General features: G+C 39.2%; 1 protein-coding gene across 8 annotated transcripts in view; it reads left to right on the top strand.

Moving 5' to 3' along the window:
- LOC139480329 (FYN-binding protein 1-like) overlaps positions 1–25,847 on the top strand; it is a 75,787-nt gene that overhangs the window by 47,386 nt on the left and 2,554 nt on the right. For 3 of the 8 annotated variants that reach the window (XM_071263385.1, XM_071263392.1, XM_071263390.1), the window contains exons 2-14: positions 4,844–6,071; positions 6,577–6,715; positions 7,192–7,292; positions 8,324–8,352; positions 9,602–9,645; positions 10,192–10,227; positions 11,644–11,679; positions 13,873–13,996; positions 14,799–14,864; positions 15,144–15,303; positions 16,979–17,031; positions 21,723–21,782; positions 24,314–24,360. In XM_071263385.1, coding sequence (XP_071119486.1) covers positions 4,844–6,071; positions 6,577–6,715; positions 7,192–7,292; positions 8,324–8,352; positions 9,602–9,645; positions 10,192–10,227; positions 11,644–11,679; positions 13,873–13,996; positions 14,799–14,864; positions 15,144–15,303; positions 16,979–17,031; positions 21,723–21,782; positions 24,314–24,360 — 2,123 coding nt within the window. Of the gene's footprint in view, positions 1–4,843; positions 6,072–6,576; positions 6,716–7,191; positions 7,293–8,323; positions 8,353–9,601; positions 9,646–10,191; positions 10,228–11,643; positions 11,680–13,872; positions 13,997–14,798; positions 14,865–15,143; positions 15,304–16,978; positions 17,032–19,233; positions 19,264–21,722; positions 21,783–24,313; positions 24,361–25,847 lie in introns of all 8 variants that reach the window. The other 5 variants (XM_071263386.1, XM_071263387.1, XM_071263388.1 and 2 more) reach the window with 5 other exon arrangements.

Here is a 25,847-nt window from a genome sequence, read left to right as displayed (position 1 = left end):
AATAATGATGATAATATTAATGATGATGATGATGATGATGATGATGATGTATTTGTTACCCAAAATTTGTTATACATGTCATTTTCGCCTCATAGTGTATTCGTTGCAGCCCTCATTTATGAGTAGTATGGAGAAAATTCTGTCAAAAATATGCTTTGTAAGGTTGTTTGTTTGATTATTTGCCAATGTTTGTTGTCTTTTCAAAATCTTTATGATCAATGGGGTCTGGTGGTTCAAATGAATGCATTAGTGTAAAATCCTATTTTAGAGGACATTTTGAATATATGTTAGGAGGGGGAATTAGTTCTAGAACCGTCATGCATGAGTGAGTGAGTGAGTGAGTATCGTTTTATGCCACTTTAAGCAACATCCCGGGCAATATCACAGCAGGGACACCAGAAAAGGGCTTCACACATCTTTCCCATGTGGGAAATCGAACCCGGGTCTTTGGCGTGACGAGCGAACGCTTTAACCACAAGGCTACCCTACCATCCCCGTGATGAATGAATTTTTGTTTTATAGTATGGATTAAGGGTAAACTTTGGCAACAGGACATTCTTTAAGTGACTTCTCGACCCTTATCAAACTACTTCAAATGTATTTTTCATGATGATAATATTTATCTTAAGCAAACATTTAGCCTGCATGCTAAACCCTGTACACCAAGTAAAGTTTGTCAGGGTGTAATTTAGAAAGAGAGGGGGATGCTCTCCATTTTTAAAAATCTTATTTTTATGCATTTTATTAGCACTCCAAAAATAACATTCCATGAAAAAATCTGCAGCTGATGCAGTTTTGCTGATGAAGAGTAAGTGATCTATCAGTATCTGAGATAGACTAACATTTAGTCTCTGAAATCTTATATTACACAATATCCTTCTTGACTCTAAAAATAAAAAAATTCCTTATGCTGATTTCAGAATAGAGCTAGCTTGAGCTGGCTAGACTTGCTTTTGTATGCATTTCCAGATTATTATTTTTTCATAAAATAAATATATTCCACGGTCATGGTGCAGGACTATATCTGAGATTATACGGATTAAAAACGTATTATGCATATTAATTAAAGCTCTGATTGATACATGGGTCTGAGAACATATGTTTAGTTGTCAAGAATATACTCCTTCAAAGGATTGTTTGTTTGTTTGTTTGTTTGTTTGTTTGTTGTTTAACGCCGCACTCAGCAATATTCCAGCTTTATGACCGCGGTCTGTAAATAATCGAGTCTGGACCAGACAATCCAGTGATTGACATCATGAGCATCGATCTACGCAATTGGGATCGATGACATGGATCAACCAAGTCAGACCACCCGATCCTGTTAGTTGCCTTTTACGACAAGTATAGTCGCCTTTTACGGCAAGCATGGGTTGCTGAAGATCTAGTCCACTCCGGAATCTTCACGGGTCTCCTTCAAAGGAGAGCCTGACACACACTAATCCAGGATGGTTTCACCCACTAAGCTTTTCTGTGACTTCCCTTTCGTTAATTGCCTGAGGTTCTAATTATGTTGATTAATTGAGTTCTGGGTGTGATAACAAGACTACATCAACTAATCAAAAATAGATTATAAAATGGCAGTTTGATACACCATATGTTAATGTTGGTAAGTGATTTCTATTTAATGAGTGAAGCACCCATAATATTAGGTGAGGTGAAATAGGGTTTAACGTCGCGTCCAAGATTATTGCACTTTTATAGCGACATGCATGTACGTGTGTGTGTTTGTGTGGCTACTTGTACTAGTCCGGACTGATGCCGATTTATAGTGCTAGCTCACTGAGATACCATGCCGCAGTTTGACATGAATACCCCACTCAGACACAGTATACTGACTCCAAGCTGACCAGTCCTTGATTTGACCCCTAATGCCGAGCGCCAGACAGGGTAACAACAAGTACCATCTTTTAACGTCTTTTGGTATGACGCGGTCGGGGATCGAATCCCGGACCTTTCGCTCTCCGGGCGGACGCTCTACCACTAGACCACGGAGGGGGTCCCCATGATATTAATTTATAGGTAATGCTGTGATCGACTTCATGTTTTCAAGGTTAATATTTTGATGTTTACGAATCATGATGACGCAAAGGACATTGTCACTCAAGTAATACAAATGATAAAAGATAACAATAATAATAACCCATGCTTGCCGTAAATGGGGACTAACGGGATCGGGTGGTCAAGCTCGCTGACTTTGTTGATGCATGTCATCGTTCCAAATTGCGAGGATCGATGCGCATATTTTCAATCACAGGATTGTCTGGTCCAGACTCTATTATTTACAGACCGTCATAATCGGGTAGCCTAGTGGTAAAAGCGTTCTCTCGTCACGCCGAAGATCCGGGTTCGATTCCCGACATGGGTACAATGTGTAAAGCCCATTTCCGGTGTCCCCCGCCATGATATTGCTGGAAAATTCCTAAAAGCGGCGTAAAACCATACTCACTCACTCACTACAGATCGTCATATTCATGTAGCTGGAATATTGCTGAGTGCGGCGTTTTTATGAAATAAATGTGAATTGACTTTTGTCATCTCTCTTGTTCATTCCCTGGGATAGAAATGGACTAGAAAGTCGTCTTGCCTGATAATATTGAGCAAATATTAACTTTAGTCTATATCAGCTCAATCTAGCAAAGACATTTGGTCTGAATCTGACAGTATCCCCCTAGAAGTCATCATCCAGGTTAGAATTGGTCTTCAGCAACCCATGTGTTTTAGGATGCAACTTGGTTGATGCATGTCATCGTTTCCATATTTCTAAGATCGATGCTCTTGATGTCAATCACTGGATTGCCTGATCCAGATTTGGCTATTTTACAGACCGCCGTCATATAGCTGGACTATTGCTAAGTGCGACGTTAAACAACAGACAAACAAACTAATAACGCAATAATGAAGATGGCATTGTTTCCCATATATAATGTGGCGTTAAAAACAAACAAACGAGCAAACAATCAGACATTATCACCTGAAGAAGAGGTGGATGAGGAAGCTTGTTATCACTAATTCATAGATACTGTTGATTCTTCCAGTTTTCCTGGTCATATTTGCCATACATCCTGATAGACTGGCTTTGTCGAGAACAGAATGCTGTTCAATGTTCAATGTAGCTATAACCAGCCACGTGGACCTTGAACAAGGGTTTTGCTCAGAGGATGTGGATATATGCAGGAACACGGCTGGTAGATCCAGAGAACCTGATATAGAGACTCTAAATCACTTTTGTCAATACATTTGCTATCAGAGACAATAGGGTAAGTTATCAGTTAAGAAATATGCTGTTAGATATATGACCTTTGAGGTGAGGTGAAATGGGGTTTAATGTCGCGTCCAAGATTATTGCGCTTTTATAGCGACGTGCATGCACGTGTGTGTGTGTGTGTGGCTGCTTGTACTAGACCGGACTGATGCCGATTTATAGTGCTAGCCCACTGAGATACCATGCCGCAGTTTAACATGAATACCCCACTCAGACACAGTATACTGACTCAGAGCCGACCAGACCTTGCTTTAGCCCCTTAATGCTGAACGCCAGACAGGGTTACAACAAGTACCATCTTTTAATGTCTTTTGGAATGACGCGGCCGGGGATCAAACCCCGGATCTTCCGCTCTCCAGGCGGACACTCTACCACTAGACCACGGAGGCGGTCTTTGACCTTGGAGTCGTGATATCAACATCGAAAAAGAATAGAGAACCTGATATAGAGACTCTAAATCACTTTTGTCAATACATTTGCTATCGGAGACAATAGGGTAAGTTATCAGTTGAGAAATATGCTGTGAGATATATGACCTTGTTGGAGTGGTGATGTGAAAATTGAAGAAGAGTATCATAGTTGGGTGATGTAAAGATAAAATAATTTGAGCGAGAAAATACCTGTCCATAATCACGATAAATCTCTACTAAAAGCCAAGTCCATTTTATGTTTTGAAAGATTTACAGAGGTCTTCAGTTCACTCTTCATGTTGTAAATACAGGTTCAAATACCAACATGAAAACACTTTGTATGGTATGGCTGGAATATTGCTAAATGCAGTGTAAAACACAACTCACTCACTCACTCTCTTTAACACTAGTGGGCACGGGTGGCCCAGTCGTCTAAGGCACCGAGATTCGCTTTGCAAAGTTGCTTCCCTTGGGCACACCAGAAACCTATGATTGTGGGTTCGATTCCCAGTTCGCCCTGATTATGTTTCTAGGTTTGTCAGCACCATACCTATGCTCGTGAGTTTCACCGAAGTGGTAAATATCTGAGACCTGCATCACTTCTGAGACCTGACACGCCGTGATATAACTGGAATACTGTTAAAAGTGGCGTTAAACCAAACTCACTCACTCTTTAACACTGCTATGCTAGATCTCAAAGACATGGAACATTTTAAACTTCAGCTTGATTAATTTGCGGGGGTCGTTTAGACAGATCTTTGTCATGATGACAGAGCTATTGCTAAGAGTGAGTGAGTGAGTTGGGTGTAACGCCGCTTTTAACAGTATTCCAGTTATATCACGGCATGTCAGCTTAATGTGGGAGGAAAGCCCGAAGTGATGCATGTCTCAGACGTTTACCACCTCGGTGAAACCCACGAGCACGGGTATGGTGCTGACAAACCTAGAAACATAATCGGGGCGAACTGGGATTCGAACCCACAATCCTAGGTTTCTGGCGTGCCCAAGGGACGCAACTCTGCACAGCGAATTGCGGCGCCTTAGACGACTGGGCCACCCGTGCCCCCGCTATTGCTGAGAACATGTGATGATGTAGAGGGAAATCCCCAACATTCACGCTTCTAAATGAATCCAGTGTCATTGTATTGTATGTGTGTTTTCCATTTCACAGGGTGATGTAAATGATGAAGAAATCTATGATGATGGGACGTCAATCACAAATATCAAAGTATTGGGAGTGAAAGACAAGATAGCCATGTTTGGTCCTAAACCAACCGTGGGTAGTAAACCCATGTCGCCAGCGCTTGCCAAATTTCATGCCATGCGAGAGGAGTCTGGTCAAGGAGGCAGCAATGGGGGGACTCCTTCCTGGAAGAAACCTGCCCCACCAAAATCCCCTGAACCTTCACCTGCTAACAAGGCAGCCCCGGCATGGAAGAAACCAACGCCAACTTCTGTGGCGGATAAAAGTGAACCGAGCAAGCCTGTGACAACTCCTTCATGGAAGAAACCAACGCCAACTTCTTCGGACAAGGATAAGAGTGAGCCGAGCAAGCCTGTGACAACTCCTTCATGGAAGAAACCAACGCCAACTTCTTCGGACAAGGATAAGAGTGAACCAAGCAAGCCTGTGACAACTCCTTCATGGAAGAAACCGACACCGACTTCTTCGGACAAGGATAAGAGTGAACCAAGCAAGACTGTGACAACTCCTTCATGGAAGAAACCAACGCCAACATCCGACAAGGCTGATGAAAACAAGACAGCCACTCACACAACCACTCCTTCTTGGAAAAGACCTCCATCTGTACCAGAGAAGACAACACCAGCTTGGAAGAAACCGACCCCGACAACCGGCAAAGACTCTCAACCAGAAACCGACCAAAACCAAAATGTCACCAATGTTCCTGCATGGAAAAGACAAAGCAACAAAGTTAACATTCCAGGTAAATTTGGAAGTCCTTCACCTGAGGTGACCATTGAGGAGAAGCCTGTCAATGGGACCGCTACAAAACCTACATCACCATCCTCACCCACAAACAAATCATCAGTGTCTGATTCGGGGCAGAAGTTCGATCCAAAGGCGTTATTACGCCGTACAAGTACGGGGGATACGACTCCCAAACAAATCACTTTCAATCATCCACGTCAACGATCACCAGATGTAACGTCTCCATTCTCTCCTGGAAATACACCAAAGAGCCCCTCTTCCAACATTCCTAAGCATGTAACACAGTCAAAGACTATTGTGATACGGAATGGCGATGGTAAAAAGTATGAAAAGTTGCCAAAGTCATCAATAATTACCACTGACCTCAAACCAATCAAACCACTCAAGCTACTTGGCTCAAATGTGAAGGATATTATAGCAGAATACATAAAAGCTTTCGACGAATATAGTAAGTATGAAAAGTGGTCATTCTATATCTGGATCTATGTGGTCCATCAGTACAAATTCTATGTTGTAGAGGGGTCATGGGTGGCCCAGTCGTCTAAGGCGCAGCGATTTGCTGTGCAGAGTTGCGTCCCTTGGGCATGCTAGGAAACTATGATTGTCTGTTCGAATCCCAGTTCGCCCTGATTATGTTTCTAGGTTTGTCAGCACCACACCTGTGCTCGTGGGTTTCACCGAAGTGGTAAACGTCTGAGACTCGCATCACTTCGGGCTTTCCTCCCACATTAAGCTGACACGCTGCAATATGACTGGAATACTATTAAAATCGGCGTTAAACCAAGCTCACTCACTCCATCAGATGGGACAGGAACATCAACCACGAGAAAAGATCCAAATATGTCAGTTTCTAAAACAATGGATGTTGTCATGTAAAGAAATAAGAATCATCCTCTATGCTATGAAACTGTGACTGTTAATGATAAAATGTTGTTTTGCGCTTGTATTTACAGAAAATGCCAATGAGGAGTTGTATGATGATGTTGGCAACTACATCAAGGCACCCGAAGAGCAAGAAGTATATGATGATGTGGCCAACACCATTGAACATCGATCCGGTAACAGGAAATCTAACAGGCCTGTGTCTGAGATGTGAGTAATGGCTGCTGTGTCTGATGTGAGTAGTGGCTGCTGTGTCTGATGTGAGTTGCGGCTGCTGTGTCTGATGTGAGTAGCGGCTTCTGTGTCTGATGTGAGTAGCGGCTGCTGTGTCTGATGTGAGTAGTGGCTGCTGTGTCTGATGTGAGTAGTGGCTGCTGTGTCTGATGTGAGTAGTGGCTGCTGTGTCTGATGTGAGTAGCGGCTGCTGTGTCTGATGTGAGTAATGGCTGCTGTGTCTGATGTGAGTAGTGGCTGCTGTGTCTGATGTGAGTAGTGGCTGCTGCGTTCAATTTGAGTAACGGCTGCTGTGTCTGATGTGAGTAGTGGCTGCGTTGTTTGTGTTTCATGTGTGTCATGTGTGTGCCTGTCTGTTTCATGTTTGTGACTGTGTGTTTCATGTGTGTGACGGTGTGCACTATGTTTGCTAGTTACATGTTTATATGCTTTATGTTTGTTGCTTGTTTCAGTGCTGCGATGACGGAGGAGGAGGAGATGAGAGAATTTGGATCAGCAGGGTCAGCCTCAGCATCTGGAGGGTCAGCCTCAATCTCGGGGGGATCTATGGCAGGTTAGAGGAACCTCACGTTAGATAACTTCAATATTTTCTTGCTAAAAATGTGTTCTAATATCACAAGCTTGCTTGTTGAAAGACATGTATATTTACATACCGATGTGATACAGCGGTATATTACTATAAACAAGCATGCCCGTTTTGGTTACATAATGTATGTGCCCTCAGTTGTTTGAGCGGTTTGATCCTTAACAGTCTTGAAGCAGCAAGATGGACTCAATATATTGGACAAAATTCACCTGCAGCCAACTACACAAGTATATTTATCAGCCTTAGATGTGAAACGGGACATCTTTGAGTGTTTGTTGCACTTTAACCGCCATTGCCGCCAACATCTTCCAAATGGTCTTGGGGAATTCTTTTGGCACAAAGGTCAAGGTCATGTTTGAGGTTATTGCGAATCATGGTTGAATCATTTCTTGCCAGTTACTGCTGCACTTTTACTTGTACAGTCCTGGGACTTGGGAAGTTGTTTGATCTTATGAAGTTGTCTTGATGTCGGTCCAAGGTTTGGAAGTAATGTGTTTGGACTGGAAGTACATGGTGGCACATTAAGACTTAAAGCTTTGAAGACATGGCAGGGACGAACCTGCTTCTGTCAATGCAAGAACTTGCTTACACCTCTAGTTTGTAATATTGCTCAACAGCTGCACTCAGCCTGGAAGGGTATCAGTGAGACAGCTGTAAGAAACTTCTGTTGGTTGGTTGGTTGTTTAAAGCCGCACTGAGCAATACTCCAGCTATATGATGGCAGTCGGTAAATAATCAAGTCTGGACCAGACAATCCACTGATTAATATCATGAGCATCGATCCACGCAATTGGGATCGATGACATGCATCAACCAAGTCAGTGAGCCTGACCACCCGATCCTGTTAGTCGCCTTTTACGACATGCATAGTCGCCTTTTACGGCAAGCATGGGTTGCTGAAGACCTATTCTACCCCGGATCTTCACGGGTAGAAACTTTTGTGATTACATGATTGTTGTAGATCTGAGAACTAAACGGGAGACCTGTCTGTATTTCAGCACCAGTCATAGAGGAGATATACGATGACGTAAGTTTTATTATTAACATTTGAAATATCATTATCCTGTTAAATACATTTCAAGAACTAATTATTGAGAAGGAAAACGTCAATATGTGAGACTGGAAAATGCCATAAAATACAGTTTCTACGATGTAATTATGGTTTTGTTAACATAACAGATATCTGGATGTTTGAATTCTTTTACTTGTTGAGGCTCCGTAAATTACCTCTGGGAGACTGATTCATGTCATTCTCCTGAAGTAGGATGTATACATGATGTATTCCGCCATCCCAGAATCTGAGGGGCATTAGTGCCCCGTCATATTCGGCACTGCAATTTGCTGTACAGAGACCTGGGATTTGGGGTTGGAATGCCAGATTCACCCTGGCTGTGTTTCTGTTTGTGGTAATGTCTAGGGCCTTCATCACTGCAAGGTTTCCTCTGCTGCCAGTCCATGAAATGACTCACTCTTTCGATCACTCACTCACTCACTTGAGCACTCACTCACTTACTCACTCACTCACACACACACGTGATCAATCACTCCACTCACTCACTCACTCACTCACTCACTTGAGCACTCACTCACTTACTCACTCACTCACACACTCACGTGATCAATCACTCCACTCACTCACTCACTCACTCACTCACTTGAGCACTCACTCACTTACTCACTCACTCACACACTCACGTGATCAATCATTCAACTCACTCACGCACGCACGCACGCACGCACGCACGCACGCACGCACGCACGCACGCACGCACGCACGCACTCACTCACTCACTCACTCACTCACTCACTCATGTGATCAATCACTCACCTCGATCACTCACTCACGTGATCACTCACTCACTCGATAAACTTGATCACTCACTCACTCGAGCACTCACTCACTCGAGCACACACACACTCACTAAACTCGATCACTCACTAACTTCACGTTATCAATCATGTGATCAATCACTCAGCTCACTCACTCACTAAACTCGATCACTCCCTCACTTCATCACTCACTCACTCATGTGATCAATCACGTGATCATTCACTCAACTCGATCACTCACTCACTTCATCACTCACTCACTCATGTGATCAATCACGTGATCATTCACTCAACTCGATCACTCACTCACTTCATCACTCATGTGATCAATCACGTGATCAATCACTCAACTCGATCACTCACTCCCTCACTAACACATGAAGATGCATCATGTTTCTATCCTGCTCTTCGTACAACATAACAATGGACTTTCTTTGTTTCTATAGGCGGAGCAAGATGAGCTGTACGAGCCACTCCCAGATGATGAAGAGTGAGTCATTTATTCAAGTATTGCTAAAGCATAGACGAAATAAATTTATGTCTATCACCTGCATTGAGGCCTCTTGTACTGTGGCCATGCTGATCTCCCAAGCAGACCCAACAGAATCTATAAGAGATGTTTCTGGAGAAAAGGTTAATAAGTAGTTGAAGTATCTCAGTGACACTTGAATACTGATCCAGTGCTGTGAGTGAGTGAGTGAGTGATCGAATTGAGTGAGGGAGCGAGCGTGCGTGCGTGCGTGAGTGCGAGAGAGAGAGAGAGAATGAATGAGTGAGTGAGTATGGTTTTATGCCACTTAAAGCAATATTCCAGCAATATCACAGCAGGGGACACCAGAAATTGGCTTCACACATTGTACCGATGTGGGGAATCGACCCTGGGTCTTTGGCGTGATGAAAGAACGCTTTAACCACTCGGCTACCCCACCGCACCAATGCTGTAGTGTGTTGGGTCTCTGTATTTAGAATGAGACCCATGTGAGCTGATGGTATAAGTCACCATTAAAATAACTTATTTATCCCTTTTTTTTTGTAGAATTCAAAAACCTAAGGTGGTGATTCCAGCAAAGAAGTAATCAGTTTGTTTTGTTGTGTTATTGGAGGATTTGCACTGACTTCCTACCTCTCATGCTTACAATCTGATAAAATAAACCTTGAAAAGTACAAGATTAATGAGGATCTGTATATCACGATTTCCTCTAAACTTAAAGAGGTGATTTCACATTTCACAGAAAGTCAAGAATGCACATCACCAACTCGCATCAGAAAGCCGAATGCACCTATGCAGCTTGACCTTGACATTTAGAAATGTTTGATGAAATAACAGTATCATTAACAGTAAAATCTTGTTAACTCAAGGTCATGGGGCACTGAAAACAATGTCTGTCTGTAGTTGAGTGTCGATATTAGAACATAGTGTTGATAATCATTTTGCCATGACCATAATTCAAGTATTGATAAAGCATAGACAAATTAAGTTTATATATATATGTACAGTAGAACACGGATATAACGGACAATAGAGCGAACAAACAGATACAACGAACTGTTAAAAAATCCCCGATTTATCTCCTACATTATATCATATAAAATTTACGTATATAAAAACTCTCTACAGCTAACTAACGAATAGAGCGAACTGATATCTGATCACCGACAAGCCCATCTATCACTAATTAGTGATGTGTATAGCGAACTGAGAAATCTTACTCAGTGTCAAGTGTCACTAACAATTGGCTGTACGCAATCAGCGGTGAATCAACACAATCGCGGCGAATGAATCCAATCAGCGGTGACTGATCAACCTTGTTATACTTAAATGAATGATATAAAGTGTTATCAATTGAATGCTGTGAAGTGATCAATGCTAATACAAGTCAATGCTGCAGTTACGTGTATTGTGTTTTGTTAATACAAGATGGCGGATGTTTCCGGGCGAAAACGTCTATAACGAACAGCGGATATAACGAACTGATTTCTCCGGTCCCTTGTAGTTTGTTATATCCATGTTTTACTGTATATATCCAACTTTGAGATCTGTTGTACTGTTGCCATGGTGATCAGCTGCCCCACTTGGGCAGAATTAATAAGAGATGTTTCTAAAGAAAATGTTAACAAAAGTTTTATAATCTCAGTGACACTTGAATATTTACCAAGTGCTGTAGTGAGTGAGTGAGTGAGTGAGTGAGTGAGTGAGTGAGTGAGTATGGTTTTACACAGCTTAAGGCAATATTCCAGCAATATCACAGCGAGGGACACCAGAAATGGGCTTCACACATTGTACCCATGTGGGGAATCGAACCCAGGTCTTTGGCGTGACGAGCGAACGCTTTAACCACTCGGCTACCCCACCGCACCAATGCTGTAGTGTGTTGGGTCTCTGTATTTAGAATGAGACTTTATGTAATCTCACCAAGACTGAAGACCCATGTGAGCTGATGGTATAAGTCACCATTAAAATAACTTATTTATCCCTTTCTTTTTGTAGAATTCAAAAACCTGAGTTGGTGATTCCCAAAAAGAAGTAATCAGTTTGTTTTGTTGTGTTATTGGAGGATTTGCACTGACTTCCTACCTCTCATGCTTACAATCTGATAAAATAAACCTTGGATAGTTCAAGATTAATGAGGATCTGTATATCACGTTCACATTTCCTCTAAACTTAAAGAGGTGATTTCACATTTCACAGAAAGTCAAAAATGCACATCACCAACTCGCATCAGAAAGCCGAATGCAACTATGCAGCTTGACCTTGACATTTAGAAATGTTTGATAAAGTAACAGAATCATTAACAGTAAAATCTTGTTAACTCAAGGTCATGGGGCCGATAAAAACATCTGTCTGTAGTTGAGTGTCGATATTAGAACATAATGCCATTAATGACAAAGTAGACACAATTTATGAATAACAACATCTTTTTTTAACTCTAATGGCTACGTTTCAGTAGAGATCCTTATACCGTTGTCAAGCCTTTAATGATTCGGCCATGACCATTATTTTACAGATATAACCAATAATGCTCCTAAATTCAAGATGTTTAATATTGTTATGCAATCTCATTAAAATCAGATCTTAGTTCTCGCTGCCACTGAGCAAAGATCCGAGGACATCCCATTACGGGTCATGACAGACCGACCTTTTGCGAACTCTGACCAACCAATGGAATTACTGACAAGAAGTCGACATTAGCCAATCAGAAGGCAGCTTTCTCATACTTTGCGGCACTAATTTCAAATTGGCGACTGCGCTTCTAAACATATTTTGACAAATTCTCGCTTAAAAATGTGAAACCTGAACAAAAGAACATTCTCGAATGGCTAATATATGGTCTAGTTGTATAGATTCAGTCGTTCAGCCCGTAACTATCGTTCGGAATACTCCATTTTAAAGTTTTCGAGGCTGCATGATTAGAAATCACATTCCGACTGTCACTTTCATGGTCTAGTAAGCGACGCTCAGATTGGTCTGATGAAAGATCGTTCTGACGTGACCTCTAATGGGATGTCCTCAGATCTTTGTTTAGCGGTGCGAGAACTAAGATCTGATTTTAATGAGATTGTATTGTAATGATTACCATAAGCTACTTGTTTTCCAACCTATATTTGCTGACGTTACACACCCAGGAAGCAATGGTTACATCTCTGCATGTTGACATGTTCTGCTTCACCCCTGTCTCCGTACCACTGCCGATGTTACAGGGGCATACTCAGATCCATAAGGGGTAGCAGGGGAGAAAGGGTTAATGATATCAAATATTCTTTGACAATAATTTTGTGAATTTCTTATCGGCATATAGGAATAGATGCTGTCCTTCCATCCATCACGTTTGGTTTCCGGAGCAGAACTCCAAATTCATGAGAGAAATCTTGACCAAACTTAGCACATAGATAGGTCTACTGGTAAAGTGGTGCCTTTTGATTTTTCATGGCAACGACTTTAACTTAGACTGAAAATGGCAGTAGTGCTCCTTTCCCAAACTATCTTAAAAAAGGTACAGTATTTCTTCACCAAACTTGGCACATAGACAGGTCTACTTGTAAACTGGTGCCTTTTGATAGTTTGGGATTTTTAAAAAAATTATTTTTCGGGTTTCCATAGCAAAGACTTTGATTTAGACTGAAAATGGCAGTAGTGCTCCTTTCCCGAACTATCTTAAAAAACGTACAGTATTTCTTCACCAAACTTGACACATAGACAGGTCTACTTGTAAACTGGTGCCTTTTGATAGTTTGGGATTTTAAAAAAAAATATTTTTCGGGTTTCCATAGCAAAGACTTTGATTTAGACTGAAAATGACAGAAGTGCTCGTTTCCGGAGCAGATCTCGACAACCGTACAATATTTCTGGCCTTGCACATAACTGGACATGTCATATTGGTGGGGGATATGAGTATTTCATGCTTGTTACAGATGTTTTTCTGTTTCACCTATTGTTTCAGCTTATATATTTATCATACACATTTCGCTGTTACAGCTCACTGCAAAGTTCACCATAGCAATCTTATATTTTGATTGTCTTTCTAACAGTTCATTGAAAAACATGTCATTGCTTATTCTACTATGAAATTGGAAAATACTCGATTTTGATTGGTCAATCAGAGGTATCAAATCACAATAAACCCCTTCTGATTGAAACAGCCGAATTGATGGCTGCCTCACCACGTGACATTGTGTGTAAGATTGATTCACCTTCTCTCCATTCTTACCTTATCTTCAGGATGGAGATCAGCGCTCAAGAAGACAAGAAGGAACAAGAGAGGAAAGCTAAAGAAGCAGCAGAAAGGAAGAAGAAAGAAGACAAGGAAAGAAAAGAGAGGGAAAAGAAAGAGAAGGCAGAACAAGTAAAGTGTTTTTTCTTGAAGCAATGTGGTAAATTGTCGTAAAGTAGAATTATTTCAGTTGGGTGCAAAACTATAATTTGTAGATATTTTGCCTAATATATTGATCGACTTCAAGGTGAAAGAGAAGGAATGATAGACATTCTCAGAGGCCTATACTTGGCCCCAAGTCTGCAGCAACTTTTTGGTAGAATTCATAGATTGGAGTGACAGGTATCACAGTGTAGGAATTCAGTGTTAAATATTGAAGATAAAAAATTCCTGTTTTTTTAAAAGAACATTATAATTCCCGACAAAGTTTTGACAAAGAGGGAGTGAGTGTGGTTTTACGCCACTTTTAGCAATACAGTGTATTTGGACATGCTATGGGGGGCACCAGAAATGGGCTTCACGCATTGTACCAGTGTGTGGAATCGAACCTGGGTCTTGAGTGTGACGAGTGAACACTTTAACCACTAGGCTACCCCACCGCTCCTTTGACAAAGAAGAGAAGTGGTAATGAAAGAATGGTTAATCACAGCCTTGTGGTCGGGGACAAAATTTTGTAATTAAAGGGCATCATTGAGCATTACCAAAAGGCTTTCAGACCCAAAGTATCACATGACATAAATAGATCACAATGGAATTAAAATTTCATAACTAAAGGGCATCATTGAGCATTACTGAAAGGCTTTCAGACCCGAAGTATCACATGACATAAATAGATCACAATGGAATTCACCACTGAAAGACATGTCTGTTTACAAGTATTGGCGCTTTTGTGTGTGTTGTTTTGGTGTAAGCTTATGCTCTGTTTGGTTTCCAGGCAAAACTTGAGAAAGAGCGAAAGGAAAAGGAGAAGAAGGAGAAGGAATTGAGGAAGAAGTTCAAGGTATACAGGAACATTTTCTTCCAAGTCAAGACCACCTCCATGGGCTAGTGGTAGAGTGGCCGCGTGGAGAGTGGAAGGTCATACCAAAAGACGTTAAGGGATGGTACTGCCTGATTTGTTAGATTGATTTGTTAGGTCCAGACATGATTATTTAAAGACCGCCTTCAAATAGCAGGAATATAGCTGCGTGTGGGGTTCCACAAGAAACAAGCAACAACATAAAAAAAAGTAAAAGAGTATGTCTGAAATGTGAAATTAACTTTCTTTTCTTTATTTCAGCTGACAGGGGATGAAAAGAAATCCGCTGAGGGAGTGGTGAGGTCAAAGGCTAAGGGCGGGAAGACCGAGCTGGCAGTGGAGGCGGGTGAGATTCTGGACATCATCCGGATGACCGAAAACCCAGCCGGGAAGTGGCTGGTTATGAACAGAGAAGGAACATGTAAGAGTTATCTCCCTTATCAATGAAAGTTTCAAGCTCCTCAAGTGAAAAACTGTCTTCAACCACGGACTTGTATAGGTCCGTGATTCAACGTAATACACGCCCATGGCGATATTTGCTAATATATTTACTAGTGAACAATCCCAATTAGCACCCCTTCCGATTGATCAATGTACACAAGACTTATTGATTCGTGTATAATACTCACTCGTGTGTTATATGCACCCTTAATTGTGGGCAATTAAATTCTGGAAAAATATGTCTGTCGTGTATGATACGTACTTTTCTTTTGTATCATTTCAGGCTGTCAGCATAAACTACTGTACGAATTTTACAATTTTTCAACTCTGTTTTTGTTCTCACCAAAATTATATTCTAATAAGAGCCCACTATTTCCAATTTTGAGAGCGCCCCGGACGCTTAATACGTCGAATACGGTATATATTTGTGTGTATGTCTTTGGGAATGTCATTATAGATAATTGGGATGTTATCTTTCCCAGATAAAAATGTTATATTTATTTAATCAGATTTGTTCGAGATTAGAGACCAAAGGAAAAGCATCAAACTTTACCCAAAACATTGTGAATATACAAATTACATGTTAGTTGAAATGAAATAGAAATTCAAATTTCTATGCAGAATATTTTAGCTTGGGGAAGAGTATTCGGTATTTGTTTGTAAATATGTCAGTCTGTCAGTTGTGAGTTCAACTCCATGCAGGGTTGTAGGCCGCCTGGCACAGTGGGGAGCTGTGACTGGTGGGTGGGTTCATATCCTAGGTTCAGCATTTTTTGTTTCTAAGTTTGTCAGCGCCATGCCGGTGCTTCTTGGTAACGTCTAAGACTTGCATCAGTTCAGACTTTCCCACATCAAGCTGAAGCGCCGTGATTTACCGTATCCGACATAATTAGCGCGAAGGGCACTCTCAAAATTTGAAATAGGGGGCTCTTATGAGAATATTATTTTAGTGAAAAACAACAAAGTTGAAAGAATGTAAATTTCTAGTTTATGCTGACAACCTGAAATGTTTATACACGACAGATATATTTTTCCAGAATTTAATTTCCTATTATTAAGGATGCATATAACACACATATTATACTCGAATAAATAAGTCTTGTGTACATTGATCAATCGGAAGATTAATTGGGATTGTTCACTAGCCAATATATTATCAAATATCTCCGTGAGCGCTTATTAGAGCGGGGCGCTTATTAAGTCGAATACGGTAACTGCAGTATTAACCAAAGAGGCATTAAAGGAAAGTCCTTCACTTCTCATGAAGTCTCAACATTAATGAATATTTCACTATGTGTAGGTTGGTGTTGACACTGCAGGTTCCACTGTACTCTCTACTTCTATTGTTAGACCCGTGAACATTCCGGGGTAGAATAGGTCTTCAGCAACCCATACTTGCCGTAAAAGGCAACTATGCTTGTCGTAAAAGGCAACTAACGGGATCGGGTGGTCAGGCTCGCTGACTTGGTTGATACATGTCATCGATCCCAATTGCGTGGATCGATGCTCATGATGTCAATCACTGGATTGTCTGGTCCAGACTCGATTATTTTACAGACCGCTGTCATATAGCTGGAATACTGCTGAGTGCGGCGTTAAACAACAAACAAACAAACACTTTATTGTTTAATAATATTGACAATCCTATTTTCCAGATGGCTATGTAGAATCAAAGAACATCGACATTGAAGAAACTGCGATTAAAAAGGTATGTTATATATCCAAAACATATGGCCATCATTTTACAATTCTAAAAAACAATGTGGACAATTTTATTTGGTAAATAAAACAATTATTTTTTCCACTGGCATCAACCAATATATTGAATGTATCAAAAAGTATTAAAATGTGAATTTAATTGTGACATGACCTAACATAATACAGCTTACTTCTGCCAGATATATGTTAAGGAGTCCAACTACAGTAAACTATGGTTATAACGAACACAAAGGGACCACCAATTTAAGTTTGTTATAATCGTAATTCGTTATGAACGTATATACAGCATATATACAGCAATTGGCCAAGAATAAAAAAAACCCAGTTTGTTATATCCGTCAGTTCGTTGTAAGCGTGTTCGTTATAAACGTCTTTTATTGTATATACTAGGGCTGCAACAATTACACTATGAGGCGAATACGATTCATATCATAAATATAGGGCAACGAATACGAATATTTATTCACGAATACAATAAAAAGTCAGCGGTTGACGTATTATTTATGATATTCAGTGAAACGATAACAAAATCATTTTTTTGACATGGTTTGTTAATTATTAATATGTGTTATACAGTTATATACTGCACTTATCCAGGTACTAGTATCTGCTCAAATGCAACAATAACCAGTGATTACAATACTGTAAAATTATATATAAAAGATGGTTGTCTTTGAAGAAATCTATGCATATAATATGTTCTTATGGCTATTTTAAGGGTCAGGGTATGTAGATGCACATGACTGCATATTCATAAATATTTGATTCTAGTGACCCTGAAAAATTAATTCAATTCACGTATGGATACGGTTCGATTCACCGAATACGTGAGAGAATCATAACAGCCCTAGTATATACACCGTGGTAATTCTGTTCTCCAGCTTTGGTGCTATTTATATGGTCTTTGAATTAACACGCTACTTGAATAATTCCACTTTAACTAAGGTTATCCCTGTAGGGAATTGTGTTCCTATTGAATGACATGAACACATATCTTTACAGGAGAATCTTGTAGGAGAACACATAACAGTTAAAAACCATAGAGTGCAACTAACAAGTGATATAGAAGTAGAGGCTATATTAATTTCAGCCTGCTAGAATACATTAGGGCAACTTACAGCTTTACCAATGACAACTCCTGTGTAAGAGCATTAGGAACATTTCACCATTTTCAGCAGGCTGTGATGATGTATTGAAATGTCGATAATGCAATAAGGCTTCAAAAGATAAAAGAATTGGTTCTCAGACACTTTTGAAAATATGGTGTGGGTGGGTGGTGGTTTTTTTTTTTGCTTGTTCAAACTGGTATGTAACCAAATACTGTAAATCTTGAAATTAACGCGAGCGTGAATTAAATGCAAGTGGTCTTTGCTGGCATTATTAAACATCACATTTATATCAACAATAAGACATTTTGGATAGCAGAAATACCAACTTAGACATAAGCTGAAAACAAACAACTATGTATTCCACATCAATGTTCATTGAGCAGCACTTGTAACAAGTACATGAACAATGTTATTCAAACACTAATAACATTCTGTGAATTGTCACTGCTGGGGTCAAGACAAGTGTTCTACTCACTTATGTCTACTCTACTCAGCGCTAATAAGCGGTGCTATTTGATGTGTGATTGGATTATTGTAAGGTTGGATTAAGGTGAGGATTCTCCTGTAAACCTGACAGGACATTTTCTTTAGATATGAATCCTTTGATGCTTGAGAGGAGGGGGTGTAGCATTCATATTGAGACGCATTTTTGGCAAGGGACCAGCGGTCGCATTCTTTTAGAGACCCATTAATTTCACGATTTACAGTAAACGGTTTCAGTACCATCAACCTGGGAAAAGGCCTCCCTTTATAAACAAGTATACAAACTCCTATTGCCGCCATGACCATAACACGAAGGGAAGGGAAGTAACTGTGTGCTTTATTAGATCGCATTTAGTTTAAGTATTAGGATTTATTTATTTTTAAAAAATGGAAATTATAAAACAAAACGCCAGACTTTATGATGATGGGGTGCCTGAGAACCAAAACTGTTTTTTTTTTAGCCTAAACCAGAAGTTTTTATCCATGAAGTTGTACGTTTTCTAGTTTACTCCCTAACTTCTAGAATGCCAATCAGACAGTTAGAATGTCGCTATGTACTTGGCCTTGTGTATGCTATTAATACGTCTTGCTGTATTCAGCAATCGCAGGAACTAGCCAGTAAATTGAAGGTATTATGTTCATTTTTCACTTTTTCACAGCTTTTTTAAATTTGCACCACATCAGTGTTTATTTCTGAGTCAATTGTATGCAATGTTGTGAAATGTTTTAATGTTTTTCTACACAATTTGGTATGCAATGTTTATGCTTTGTTTAAATATTGCTTACTTTTTTCCACATTCACTGTGTAATTGATTACACATGCTCCACACTGCAAGGTAATTGTCATTAAAAAAACCATGAAAAGTGTACATGTATTTCATGGTTAAACATCGTGAGAGAATATGTTGTAGATGTTCTTAATCACGAGTGTTTTGGTGTTAACAATTTAACTAAAAAATGGACCTACGAAGAAAAAGTCAATTAAATGTTTAAACTTACCAAGGATGTTGAAGAAAACTTATCTGAGAATAATAATACTGTATATCGCCGTCTATAAAGCGATGCCACATATAAGGCGACCCCCTGTACCAGCCTTCAAAATGGAGGCTAATTTATATACCTCTCTATAATGCGAATTTGAATGAAGCACATCACCAGCGCATACACAATTCCTACATTTGCAATAACAACGGAAAATCGGAAATTGTATGGCCACTACACGGTGTTAAACAACAAAGTAAAGATAAAGAGAAGGCAGCAGAATAAGCTATGTGTTGATGCCATGCTTATGTGATAGAATGTCTGTACACAGGCCCATCTGACCGAGAGATTGTGACAAAACTATATGAAGGTAGTATTCTTGAGCTGGTGTGATAGCTACGTCTGCTGCGGTTGACATTGCGCTCCCCTACAATACACAACCCTTGCCATATACTGCATATACCATCAGATTCATATACTGCTTCCTCCTATTCTGCTATACCAAAGACCATCCTCGATTATTCAGGGTGTTTTATCTCCATGCCATCTGACAGCAAAGCCTTGTTTTGAGCACAGTCGAACACTAAGTATAGCATCTTCCCGAGGCAAGAGAGTTAACTGACTATAATAGCCCGTTTCCAACCTTGCCGAAATAGGCAGGAATTTCGTGGCTTGGGGCACTAGTGGCAAAACTGAGTTATGTCCCTTCTATGTCCCTCTTTTTGACCAATCAGATACTTCAAACAGAACGGCAGCTCCCAGTCCAGACAATCTAATCAATAATCAAGTGAAAAAGGTCTTACTTCGTTAAGGACATCAAATCACTTGAACACCTTGATTTAAGACATGAAAACATTTGGAAAATGACATCTGTTGATGCCCAGTTGACAGTTAACATGCTCTGCAAATCCTGCGATCGACTGAAATCTGCATGGCAGTCGCCATGTTGTTTATGAACCCAATGTCGATTTTGTTCCACGATTTTGATTGGGTTATGCATAGACTTGTTAGCCAAGCCAAAATATAACTCCGTAATTCCCGCCAAGTTTGGCAAGGGTGGAAACTGGACCTTTTAAGTCAGTTAATTCCCTTGGAAGATTAAGTATTGCAACAGAATCAAGTTTGTCTTGAAGTTGGAAGTAGGAGTGATGAAGGTGTTGACATCACTTCAGAAACAAGTTTTGGTGGCAAATGGGTCGGAAGTATTTAAATAGAATGGCGATATAACTCTCTGGATAATCGAGGCTGGAATACAGCTGGAATACAATATGTTGTACATTGTACATATGTTGTACATTGTAGGTTAACGCGTATAAAGGTTACCTGTAGTTCAAACAATGTTTCAGGTTTCGCATAGTGTATGTTTTAATAAGGCAATACCTAACTACTTTTCTAGTTTGTGCTGTAAATGTCACAAAACTAATTTTTGAAGAATACAAGATTCTGTGTTTGATGGAAAATACATGAATGCTTATTTGGACATTCGTTTTTTTGCAAAACGTCAACCTAAATAAACCAAAAGTAGAAGACAGTAAATGTTTTGCTTCCAGTATTTTGGCATGTAGATAATCCATAAAACAATTTTTAAACTGATTTATCTTAAGGCTTGCCAAATATATGATATATAAATTATGGCATTGGACAGCTTTGTGAAACATGATCAAATAGATTTTTTACTTTCTGAAATGATAAAACAAAACACAGTTGGTTTCTTCAATAAGGTGTTGACAAGGTTGACTATTACTCCTATATTTGTTAATATTCTACTCATAAAAAGTAGAAACATCTGTGATATGAAATAATAATTACACTCATCAAGTATCGATTCCTTGTCTGTTCCTAGTTTAAGAATTTGTAAAAATAAGATATCAGAAAAAGAAAAAGTTTGAAAGCTGTTTATGAGACCAAACTATTTGATGATAAGAAACATCTTAAAACATTAAAACATAAGGATATCTCCTTCTCCATAAATCATCCTGTGGTCTCACGTTTGCATCACACTTCTTGATGCACAGGTCAAAGAGCAGAGCTATCTAGTTTCTGTATCTTTCAAAATATTAGATATTCACAGACTTTAATTATGACTACTTTTGTTCATGCCCACCAGGCAATGATTGAGTACATAATTCGGATTCGACCCCAAGACTACTACCAGTACCGAGAAACTGTAATTATCTCCCCTGTTTTTGTATGGAGTGGTCAAAATCGTTCTTTTTCAATTAACATGCTCCTAATTTGAGGTTTTGTATTTGTTCGGTAGATTGTTACTTTTGTTGATTGGTTTATGGAATATTTGAAAAAATGAAAATCTGGCATGTCTAGGGCCTTTTATTTTTTTTTGGTTGGTTTACAAAGAAATTGGCCTAAAATTCCATTAGGTGGTTGAAAATAAAATATAATTATTTTCAACTTCCAAATTAGTACTGCTATAAGAAACCAGTCATTTTTTACAAGGGAGGGGTGGGTCAGAGGTTTTTGATGCACCCCTAATGCTTGTCATATTTTGGGATGACCCTCCTAAAAAGACAAAATGTAAAAGCACTTTTTATCATCCAATGACAATGATTGTTATTTTTGTTAGAATAAAGATTTTTATACGTATTATTCACCATTTCTTACGAACAGCAGTGATAAAATCCTGTGGTTTTTATTTTTCCTAATTGCTAAACAGAATCAACGAAAAACAAGGTGACAAAAGTAGTTTGTTTTTTTTCTTTCTAATTTTAGTTATTATTGTCTGTCGGTCTTGTAAACCAACTTGGAAAAACTGTATAAGGCCTAGTGACAGTTCTCCGACATACCCACCCACTCCTATTGCATGTCTGATTAACTGGTGCACTGGTTTCCTTTAGAAATAGTCCAGCATTTTATCATTATGTTTTTGATTTAATGTGTTATATTCTTAAACTTGCACTCCTGAAAGGCTGAAAAGGAACTACTGGTTCTGGGTCAGTGACTTGACAAATTGGTTTCGGTGGACAGACTGTATTAGAGTTAAGAAGTGGTGTCAGAATTTTCAAAAAAACAAATTGCTTCTATGTCCTGTAAGGAATCGTGTGTGCTTAAGACTGTGTCAAATTGTGTCAGCGTGAGTAAGTATTGTCTTTACACCGCTTTTAGCAATATTTTAGCCATATCAAGGGAGGCGACACCACATTTGGCTTCAAGCACTGTACCTTTGTTGGTATTTGACCTGGATTTCTCTGTGATGAGGCAAATCTTTATCCACTGGACAATGCCATTAATGAGGACCAAAGTGATTTTCGTATATTTTGGTTAAAATGATACCCCAGCCCGAACCCCAACCCCAACCCCAACCCCAACCCCAATTCCCAACCTCAACCTCAACCTCAACCCAAACCCTTCATGTTCATTAAATTATTCTCAGGGTATTATATCTTTTTATATGCCAAATTTGGTATAATTGATTTCATGTATGAACTTTTATGTTGTTTTTTTTGTAAGTATTTGTATTTCTTCAGAATCTAAACTCTTTTCCACTATTTATGTATTTTATGAGTATATGTTTATACCTTCCTTGTGACAGTATTCACAGTGGTTTGGTTCCACCATCAACATTTAGATGACAACATATTTCCATTTGGTACACTTAAATCTTGTTAATTGTTTTTTCATCAGAATTGTAAGACTAAAATTGACAAAATAAGATTGTGGTTGACAATCATCAGAGCAAGGGTCTCTGGAGAGCCTTCCTTGCAGTGCCTTCTGAAGAAATAAATAACGTGATAAATATCATATTACCGTATTCGACGTAATAAGCGCCCGGGGCTCTCTCAAAAATAGAAATAGGGTGCTCTTATTAGAATATATTTTTGGTGAGAGAAAAAACAGAGTTGATAGATTGTAAATTTTGTAGTATATGCTGACAGTCTGAAATGATACTAAAGAAAAGTCTGTGTGTATCATACACGACAGACATATTTTCCAGAATTTAATCGCCCATAATTAAGGGTGCATATAACACACGAGTGAGTATTATACACGAATAAATAAGTCTTGTGTACATTGATCAATCGAAAGGGTGCTAATTGGGATTGTTCACTAGCCAATATATTAGCAAATATCGCCATGGGTGCTTATTAGAGCAGGGCGTTTATTACGTCGAATATGGTACGTAGATTTTCAAAGATTACTTGTCATGTACATATTGCCTATATCACCTTTCAAATGATGCATGAACAAATTATGTATGTGTTATTATGTTTGATCGAAGGACTGTGAGAGTTTCATGTTTTATTTTAGCATGTCCACATTCTTGACATGAGCGTTTTTTAAGTGTTGGTACTTTAATGTATTTTTCCTCATTCCTCCCCATGTGACTTTTTCATTTTCCACTTGGAGAAAATAATAGTTAGTTTATGCTGGAATTGCTCGCAGTCAAGACAAAAAATTTGCATGAAATTATTTTCAACATTTTTGAAAACATTAATTAAAAAAAATTAAATTTAAAAGTCAATTTCGACAGTCATCAGATTTCAGTATCACAATAAGAACCTGACATGTGATATGTTGAAAATATTTGTTTGATTTAAAGATAATTCTGTAACTAAAAGTACAACAGTGTAGAAATTAGATTGTATATATCTCCTGCTTCAGCTGTTCTCTATCTTACCAATGTCATCACCTGTGCCATCTTCATTTCATAATCCATTTCATCGTTCGTTTCATCCTCCACAGGCGATGAAAGTAGTAGATACCCCCATTGCTATGGAGGGGGAATTTGGGTGAGTCGTCTATGCAGAATGTTGCATGGACACAAAGCATGCTGGGAAGGTCGTTGAGCGACCGGAACCGTTAGTCTCGTCACATTTAGTCCTGTTTTCGCTATGTTAAAGAAGGATTTCACCTTGTTTATTGTGAAAGTCAGCCATTTTGAAAAATGCATGAAATATGCTTGCATCATATTTTTGTCTTTTCTATTTGGTTTTTAAAAACTCTTGAGATAATTGGATTAATATTTTCAATTATTTTTTTTTTCTGAATGTGTCACACCCATTGATTAAGCAGACAAAATTTAAACTTTGATTAATAACCCTGTTTGTTTACAGTAAGTTAAGAGCAGTGCATGAGGGTGTGGCACATTGTTTGCTTGTCATTGCACAGAAAGTCTTTGCATAAAATTATCTTTCGCCAAAAAAATATTTTTTGCAAAATGTCTCCAAACCTTTCTCTGGAATAAAAGAGTTTGCTTGTTATGAATTCAATCCCAGCTTGATGCTGTGTCTGTAGTCCTTGCCGCTTGAAGTAGGATAACGAAATATCGTGATGATTAACAAAGATAGCTGCATGTGTTCTAGTACTTATACAGAGAAACAAACCATTCCGGCCATAAGGAATAAAACTTACAGTAATGACAAAATTTTCAAAGTGTGCTTTTCAAGAAATATCCATTTTGCAAGCACTGAGGTTTGTTTCCGTGGTTACAATTCAGATAAGGGTCGGCAGTCAGGTGGTTTTGAGAAGCTATATTTAGCAGGGTGTGCAACATACTTTCAAATTACGAGCACGAACTGGAAGAAAAAAACCATGCACAGGTAGTTCTTATGCGCATTTGAGTTAGATCACGCACTGTTAAATGTAATTGCTCGCAGTCATCTGACTGCCGACCCTTTCCCACGTTGTGATCACGTGATCAAAACTCAATGATGTTTCTCACCATCAAAATGGATATTTCTTGAAAAGTGCACTTTGCAATATTTCTCATTACTGTATTTGACACATGCAGCTGTTTTTGTTAATTGGCAATCACAGTATTTCGTGACTCTATTTTAAAAGACAAGCTCTATAGTTGTACTTTAGCCAATTTTCACAATGCATGTGATGATCTTCTGCTCATTCATCCCGTCATCTCATCCACAGATGCTTGCCTTGTTTCCTTAACACATACTCTGCTGTGCTTCGGTATAACTAACACCCATGTCACACCCATGTCACACCCATCTCACACCCATTGCCCACTGTTTGTGCGAGACTCTGTCTTGTGAAGGGGACAGTGACTGTGATTAGTCTTCCACTGATATATGAACCAGTGTTCTCATACAAGATGGAATATGTCAGCGTGCATGTTTCTCCTACCTTCACAATGCCGACAAGTCAGAAATGCATGTATTTTATTAAACGTGGAATATTAACATGCTACGGTTTCAAGTGAAACCAAAATTAAAACAATACTTCCCTAAAATTCGGGAAGCAGTTTCTTTACTTTCATTTT

Source organism: Haliotis cracherodii, unplaced genomic scaffold (assembly GCF_022045235.1).
Source record: "Haliotis cracherodii isolate W230 unplaced genomic scaffold, xgHalCrac1.p SCAF_4, whole genome shotgun sequence".
Taxonomy (NCBI): domain Eukaryota; kingdom Metazoa; phylum Mollusca; class Gastropoda; order Lepetellida; family Haliotidae; genus Haliotis; species Haliotis cracherodii.
This window is presented reverse-complemented; position numbering and strand designations above follow the sequence as displayed.